The 8,732-nt window shown below is 44.6% G+C and overlaps 1 protein-coding gene across 4 annotated transcripts in view; it reads left to right on the plus strand.

Moving 5' to 3' along the window:
- CEP170B (centrosomal protein 170B) overlaps positions 1-8,732 on the plus strand; it is an 82,115-nt gene that overhangs the window by 21,627 nt on the left and 51,756 nt on the right. For all 4 annotated transcript variants that reach the window (XM_025192601.1, XM_025192600.1, XM_025192602.1 and 1 more), the window contains one exon: positions 3,337-3,415. In XM_025192601.1, coding sequence (XP_025048386.1) covers positions 3,337-3,415 — 79 coding nt within the window. The remainder of the gene's footprint in view (positions 1-3,336; positions 3,416-8,732) is intronic.

Here is an 8,732-nt window from a genome sequence, read left to right on the forward strand (position 1 = left end):
AGCGCTTGAACTGAAGTTCATTCAACAAGTTTTAGTTCAAGCACCCCCACTGTAATTTTTAAGCACCGGGACAGTGATCCCCTGGACAAGCTGCTCATGGCTCCATCATCCCATTCACCGCCTTGGCTGGGCAGCGCTCCCTGCCCCTGCCCCACTTCCTCCTTCTATGCGGTGTCCTTGATCTGCCCCCCCGCCCTCCCAAGCCAAATTTACCTGCAGGGACCTGCTTTCCACACTGCGCAGCTACATTCCTATAAATTGGTTATTGTATCGGTAGCGGCCAATATGGCTGGTTAATAATCGGCTATTGGTATCAGTCAAGAACATCTTTATTGGTGCACCCCTACTAGTAGTCATTAATATTATTATGTAATTAGCTAGCCTTAGAAGAATTACGATCTGTGTAGTGACCTAAGTACTGGGTTTTTCAACTTTTTCCACATACCAGTTTTTCGGAGCTGGTCAAAGCACTTTTCTATTGTAAAAAGATGAATGGACTAAGCTGAATTTTTTGCATAATAGCAATTTCAATTAATATTTTTACCTTTCAAGAAATTTTGTTTAGAAAAAAAACTAAACACTGTTTCTAAGGAATTTTTATTAAAAATATATATCTTTTCATTTGATATTTAAAATTAATTTCAGACTTGTCAGTAGCTTTGTTAAGTACTACCACATCAAGTAATTTAAATTTGATAGTGAAAATATTCTATTTCATGTATGTAGTTTGATTTTCTTTTTTGCTATTCTATTCTATTCTATTTCAGGGTATCCTTACTTAATGCAGATTGAACTATTTTAATTTCTAGGTCAAAAATTTTGAATCCATAATTATTACAATGTCCTATATAGTGTGGGTGGGTATAGTTAGGTGGAATAATATCAAATAGAATGTTTTCTCTCTCTCTTTTTATGACTTGGCTTGATATACTGATAACCTTATACACTACTTCTGATGCATTGCAGAATAATTTCAAAGTAAAAATGATTAAAAATGAGAGTAAATGTTCATTTTGAACCACATTTTCATTAATGGGATTATTTAGCTCCCAGACCAGTGGAATGTTGTTGCTATATATATACCAGCCAAGGGTCTAGCTCTACCTTTCAATAAATATTTCTCTCAGTTTAATACTTGTTCTTGTCAGGAGTATTTTACCTGGAGCATTGAGAGAGGAGCAGGAGGGAAGAGTGTTGCCCCAGGGCTGCAGGTGTATTACGTCATTTTTATCAGTCAGCTTGTTTTTTCAAAGTCACTTCTCAGACTTGTTTTTTTCCCTTATTTCACAAGCAGTTATTTCACTGTCATGCACCCAAAAAGGGCTACATTCTCTGTGGTAAATGTATTGTCACTCCCAAAACCTAACAGAAGACAGCTGCTGTTCATTTCCTGTTTGTGTAGCTATATGAATTCTATCTTGGAATATCGGATAACTCCTCATTTTTGCCAATGACCATCTGAGGGCAGCTGTTTGCCTAGTCCCTCATCAGCAGGTCTACTCTTGTTTGCATAAGTTTGTGATCTGTTTTTATTTTGAACTGGCCATATAAAAACTGGTTATACTTACTGTGAAGGACCTACCTGATTGCTTGTTCCCTGCATAATTGCCTTAACCATGAATGGTCTTGAACTCATGGGCCACATCCAGATGTGCATGGGCGTGCACTTGCAGCAGCACTAATAGTTCCAGCTTTGGGCAAACTGGAGGACTAAGCCTCTGTTTGTTCCAGTGCACACTATTGTATCATGCATCATGCCACACTGCTTTTTTCTTGGTGGGGTTTTTTTGGCGTTTTTTGCTACTAGGAAATCCAGGTAGCAAATTTTGCCCTCACCCTGCAACTTTGCAGCATGGGGCACATTTTAATGTTCTGGGCATGCAGTTTGTGGCACCGCAAAGAGGTTTGTGGTGCCACAAACCATACATGGCTGCATGTCTGGATGTGGCCATGGGGTCTGAGTTGTATTCCCAGTTCTGTCCGGTGTTTCTGCACTAGGGACAGAAATTACATATAAAATAGTATAGGTGATCAGAAACCAGTTCAAATCTGTAACACAACAGAAGCTCAGTGCATGTAAACTGCTTTCAGAAAGGCCCAAACCAGTTTAAAATAAACCTGGATGGATGTAGTCGTTCCCCTCCTCACCCCCATCCTTCTATTGTTAGTCCCTTGCTCGGGTGCTATGTATTTCCCTACCGGCTTTGTCATCTTTTTTGGATTCACAATCCTAAACATCTACTAATAAAAGTCAATCAGATTTAACTGAATTAGGTTAAACTGGTTTATTGAACTTCTGTCCCAGGTTCCCTCCAGATTCAAGTAACTCAAAGTCCCCCAGCAGCCCAGGATGCTTTGCACCACCCCCACAAATCCCTTCTTTCAGGGTGGATGTGCCTGAGCTGTCTGCTCCAGCTGAGCAGGGAGGCTGTTGTAACACCCCCTGGCTTCTGGCTTGAACCACTGCAGGCATGTGGCTGCATTTCTGGAATCAAAAGTGAATGTCTGTTCACTTGCTTATCAGTTCAATCCATGCACCTTATACTAACCTGCAAAGACTGAATCGATTCAGCCTTGGGCTTTTTGACTGTGTTTACTTAGCCCCAGTGAAATCCAGGGTGGGTGCAGCAGCATTGTTGCACCCTCCTTTGCTGTGCTGTGTGACAGCTCTTGGTGTGGGGTTTGACCAGCCCTTGATTTTGTGGGACTCTGGATCCCAGGGTGTGAACACTGCCACTGCTAATTCTCTCTTTCCTCTGTTGCTGAATTCAGTGGAGCAAGAGAAAGGAGGAGGGGAAGGTGAACATCAGCAGCAGTCATGCCTTGGGCTCCAGAACCATGTGGAAGCAGGGGATCTGGCCAGATCCTGCCCTTGTTAGCTGGTGAGGTCAGAGCTCAGTGCTCACACAACGCTCTGGCAGGAGCTTGCACTACCTGGGCAGCGAGGTCAGAGCTCACTGTGCATGCATGGTGCAGCCAAAATGAATGGGGTGCCCTGTTCTTGCATCCACTCCTGGTGAGACCTCCTGTGACAAGTTCCACAAGTGAATTACACACCATGTAAAAAAGATCTTCTTATTTATTTTCTGTTTTCAGTGTTTTTTTTTCAGCAGTAGCTGTGTGAAAGCAAATTCAGTTCAGTAGCTAGAATGCATATCATTCCGGCCATTGCCAAACTGCATTTCATTTTCACTAAATGTTGGGTAGAGTGCGGTGTCTTTGGATTTGTATGCACGTTCCATTAGTTTTAGCAGTTCCATTGGCTTGCTTGGATGAATTTTAACATGTCAGCTTTATGCCTTCCATCAACATAGTGCCTGTGCTTCCTCCTGACAGACATTCGTGAACGACGTGCGGATTCCTGACCAGAAGTACATCACGTTAAAACTGAATGACGTGATTCGCTTTGGCTACGATATCCTTGTGTAGGGGAGGTGTAATGCACTATTTTTGTTTAAGTTCCCTGCTGTTTGCTTTGTGGAGAGCTAAATATCACTGATTACTACTAATGACTAAGTGTCTTTTATTTTGCCACTTGGAGCTTTTAGATGTCTCATCAACCTATTTCCTTCATTTTGGGCCTAGTCCAAAGCATAATTATATCAGCTTCCATTGATTTCACTAGAATTGCATTCAGTTTGGATACCGTTACTCTTGAGTTATATGTATTTTTTAATCAGGAGACCTCCCTGTTAAGCCATATTTGTCACAATTCTGACATTGTGAAGTTATTTATGGTTTTTGCAGATGTGATGATTTGGTGGTTTTTGTTAATCAGTTCATAGAGCAGATTTTTAGCCCTGCCAAAGCCAAGGCACAGCCTGTTTGCAAAAATGCACCTCTCTTGCTGTGTTTGCAGGGGACTTGTGTATGCAAATATTCCTAGTTAATTGACTTTTATGTTCTCCGATGGTTACTCAAATGGGTGGTTTCTAAAATTTGCCCCTGCAGATTGTTGCTGGCACAGAATATGTGGGCACATTTGTTTTATTTCCAAGCATTGCTGCTCCTTGAGGGACGTCAGGTACTGGACACATGAATGCTATTACAAAACGTGCACCCTGCTAGACTTTGCTATAACATCATTGTTACTTTATCTTCATCCTCTTTTTTCCCATCCCAGAACTACTTTTCATGCGTAAGGTTAGACACATGTCTAAATGCCTTGCTGAAATGGAGTCTATACGATTGGTTAATTATAGGTGGGGCTGTGAATACTGCCTACTCTTAAGGTTTTCCAAAAATTTCCATTTTCAAAAACCCCCTGTTTTCAGTTGCTTTGCCAACGTTTGACTGGTTGGGCTCAAATTTTATATGGTGGGTGTCTGCTATAGGCTGGTTTTATGTGGAAAATGTTAGTCAGCAAGGTTCAGGAATTTCTGAGAATATGGCTAGAAAAAACTGTTCGACTATTACTATATGCTGAACTTTTTTGGAAAATTCTAACACCTGCCATGTTGTGGCTATTGATAGTTGGAAGAAGAGTGTCCTTTCTGTCAGGGATATGCCTTTTCCACTCCCTGCAAAAATCCATGCAAATTTGACAAAGTTCATAGGTTCAGAGGAAAGTGGGGCTGGAAGGGACCTCGTGAGATCATCTAGTCCAGCCCCCTGCTCAAGGCACGATCATCCCTGACTAAACCATGCAGTCAAGTCTAACCTGCTCTTGGAAATTTTGGGGGATAGAGATTCCATAATTTCTCTAGCTAGCCTGTTCGAATGCTTGGTCACCTTCATGATCAGAAAGTTCCTCCTAATCTCCAATTTAAATTTCTCCTGCTGCAGTTTGGGATCATTGCTCCTAGTCCTGTCCCTTACAGCTTCAGAGAAAAGTCTAGCTCCATCCTCTTTATAATCACCCTTCAGGTATTTGAAGACTTCTATCAAATCCCCACTAGGTCTCATCTTCTCCAGATTAAAGACTTCTAGTCCCTTCCTCCTAAATCTTGCTTCTCAGGCCTCTAATCATTTTTACTGCTGACTGCTGGACTCTTTCCAAGCTATCTGTTAAGGCTGTGCAAAACAGCTGTGTTTGGATTCGGTTTCAGATTCGGCCGTTTTGGAGGACGGTGATTTGTTCTGGTGTTTCGGATCACTGTCCTGTTTTGTTTTGACCAAATCTGTTTCAAAGGGCTGCACCGGAAGCTTTGCACAGCCCTACCCAGCTGGGCAGGGGCCCCAGTGGGGAGCAGAATGGGGCTGTGGGTGGCTTGTCTGGGGGGGGAGGAGGAGGAGGGCCGCTACTCTCCATGAACACGAGACCCCCACGCAGATCTCTGATCCCTGTTACGCCGGGTCACAGGGCAGGGAAGCAGTGCAGAGCAGCAAGCAAGCCTACCGTTTCCTGCCATGCAGTCTGGCTCCGCAGAGAGCAGAGATCCATGCCAGGGTCTCCTCCCCACTGCTGCCCATCTCGTACAGCCCACAGGGATCTCTGCTCCCTGTGGAGCCAGGTTGTGTGGCAGGGACCAGCACTGCCGCATGACCTGGATCTGCAGGGGGCAGAGATCCACGCTGGGTCTCCTCCCTGCTGCTGCCTGCCCTGTGCAGCCCCTCGTCGCCAGGGCAAGCAGCGGTGGCGAGGAGACCCTCGGCACAGACCTCTGCTCCCTGTGGAGCTGAGTCACACGGCAGGGCACAGCATATAGCTGTTTTCCTGCAAGCCTGGCTCCAAAACGCTGAAATTTTCCAAAATATTTCCAAAACATTTCAGATGCCTTGTTTCATTTCGGAGATGTTTCCGATCCTTCCATTTCGATTTGGATTTGGTGTTTTGGGTGCCAAAACAGCCTGAAACACCTCCGAAACAAAACAGCTGCCGAAATTTCGCACAGCCCTACTGTCTGTGACTTTCTACTAAGCCTTTGTCCTGTTGCAGTTTGGCCAAGCTCACTGGAGGCTTGAGAGAGGTTAATGGATAACATCTCCAGATACTCTGTACTTGCAGAGCATGCTTCAGCCCCTCTCAGTTCCTAATGCAGATTGGATTGAACAGGAACCATCTCCACTGAAAACCTGAACAGGCTCCAGTCCAGGACTTCAGGGATGAAGCTGAAATTTCCTTGTAATGGCAGCTCCAGTTTGCAATAGAACCAGGCACCAGAACTGGGTGCGGGGTCTGTTTTTCCTGTGAACTCAAGTGACCTCTCTTACTGCTGATCAGGCAGTATGGAGGAGGGAGCCACCAGCGACAAATGCAGAAGGGATGTAGGGTTTTGCAAGGTAGGATTGAAGAGTTCAGTGAGACAGGCAGCCTGCAGGCACAGGCTGCTACTGGAGGCTCGCAAGGGGTGGAGAAAGGGACTTCGAGGGTAAGATTTGAACTGGGAAATGAGGAGGGGAAAACGAAAGGGAGAGCGAGCCGGGGGGGGGCGGCGGGGTGGAGGAGCTAAGATTAGATGAGGGGTTGGAGCATGGAGGGGGAGAACTGGAAGTGGCTTGGCAAAGAGGCTGGTGCAAGGAGGTGAAGACAGTGAAGTTGAGAAGCCTGAAGAGAGGATGATTGGGAACCCCTGGGAATGGGAACGTGGGTGGGTGCCTGGTGGCAAAAAGTGGGGAAGAGGGGGTAGAAGAGAGCACTGGCTGGGCAAAAGGACTAGGATTGACTGAAGAGCTGAGATTGGGCCTCACAGGTTGTGGGGGATGGAACAGGGACGAGGAGCCAGGAAAGGGGTAAGGACTGGACAGGATCATGCTGAAGAAGACTTAAAGGGATCTAGCTTAGCAGGAGCAGAAGGCCAGGCTCATTAGAACACGTTGTCTCCAGAATCCACCACCCCAGAGTCTCAGCAGTCTCAGTGAAACCCGTGGGGAAAGGTCCCAACCTCTTCTAGTGCTGGTCTGTCAGTTAGTTGTAGTAGATCAGAGGGTTCAGCTCTGCTGATGACCCATGTGAGTATCTGATACCTTGTCATGTCCTTTCTATTTACTTTTTTTTTTAAATCAACTGTGAAAATTTCACACCAAAAGCTACCTTTAAAAGAGTGTTATTAAGATAGCAAAACTGAATGTTCAAAAGATAGGAAATACCAAAAGAAGGATTGCCTGTGCAACCCTAATTTGGCCCTCTTAATGCAGTTTCCAGTTACATGCTTGCATACATTTTTTTTTTTCTAGAGGCTGCCTGTCTCATCCCCTGCACAGCACAGGCCTGCTTTAATCAGGATTGTGTAGTGAGCCCATCATCTGTGGGAGTCCTTCATCATTGGCTATAGTAATTGGAAGGGGTGGAGTAAATGAGGTGGAGGATTGGAAGGAGAGAAAGGAAAATTCATGGTTCAGGGCTGAGAGTGCTGCCCCGGGGAGTTGGATTCCACCCTTGTCAGCCACAGCACTCCCTGTGATATGGGCTGGTCACAGGTGGTCACTGCTGGTGTGTGTGTCATTTTCTGGGTGTCCAGTATGATATCCTGGGGCTTGATTTGCAGAGGTAGTGAACATAGTGAGGTGTGTAGCTGAGGCTAGTAGAAGCTGTGCTTTGACCATATGACATGATATATAATGTTACTGTCCTTAAAATTCAAATCTTCAGCATTTCAGATTGGAGATCCAATATTCATATGTGCTTAGTCTCTCTCTGCCTCATTTCTTAGTTTGCAAAATGGCAAGAGTGCCTGCCTCTCGCCTCACAGTGGTGTTATGAAAATAAGTTAGCCAGCATTTATGAAGTACTCGGAGATGGTAGTGGTACATGTCGTAAAATCCTAGGAGAAAATCTTCATAACTCTGCTTTCAGGGTAGGGCTTGAATAAGGCCTAGGAGACTGCTTAACAAGAAGAAAATAAGGTATTGAATAGTTACTTATCCAGTCAGCGATGTCCGTCCCATGGGCAGGGCTCTGTGGAAGATAGTAATTCATTGTGTAATTGAAGACTTCATCATGTACACACATGAAAGGCACAAATTAAGGTCGCCCAGGCAACTTCGGCTGCTTACAGACGTAGGAAAAAACAAACAAATGGCGCTTTAAGCTCAGCACGCCCATGTACCAAGCGCAGCTTGTGCCTAGAAGAGGCATCGCATTAGTTAGATCCTGCTTGCCCAATGTCTATATAGATTAGGTGCTTACTTTCTGGTGCTTCTATCTAGTAGCTGATTGAATCAGCTTTAGATAAAAACACCAAAAATCCCTGCTGAAGCTCCTGATCTGTACAGATGCTGCAGAGCTGGGTTGAATTAACGTGCTGCTTCCGGTAAAGTGCTTCCCCCCCACATCAGTCAGTGCCCTGCATTTCTGGCTTTCCCTAACTTTAGAGAGTGGTTGACTTTGCAATCTTAATAGTGTGTTTCCCATACTTTTATTTCTATGCAGTGTATAAGTTCTCTTGTAATCTCTGATTTGCTATAAACAGAAACCTGAAGAAGACTTACTATAAACACGAATACATTGAAGGGCACTGGCTGCAGCTTGGAGCCTAAACTTCTTGCAGTAATTCTGAAAATGTAAACTTTGGAATTGGAGTGTCTATGCCTGCAGCCCTTGTGGCTATTCATATTAAATGAATTACTGAATTTATTGCCCCTTGGCAAGTAGATTTATGAGGGCCTGTCAAATCAATCCATTTTATAAAACATGACTAATGCACCCATTATACATCCTTCCTTTCCTTTGCCACTTAAATGCCATTTTTTCAGACTGTTCCCTAGGCCCACCTTGCTCAGCTCTGTACAGATGGCAGCATCTTTTCATGTTCTGTGAGTCATCTGTGCTCAGTTGCACAAGGGTGTACACG

This window comes from Alligator sinensis, unplaced genomic scaffold (assembly GCF_000455745.1).
Source record: "Alligator sinensis unplaced genomic scaffold, ASM45574v1 scaffold890_1, whole genome shotgun sequence".
In the NCBI taxonomy this organism is placed as follows: domain Eukaryota; kingdom Metazoa; phylum Chordata; order Crocodylia; family Alligatoridae; genus Alligator; species Alligator sinensis.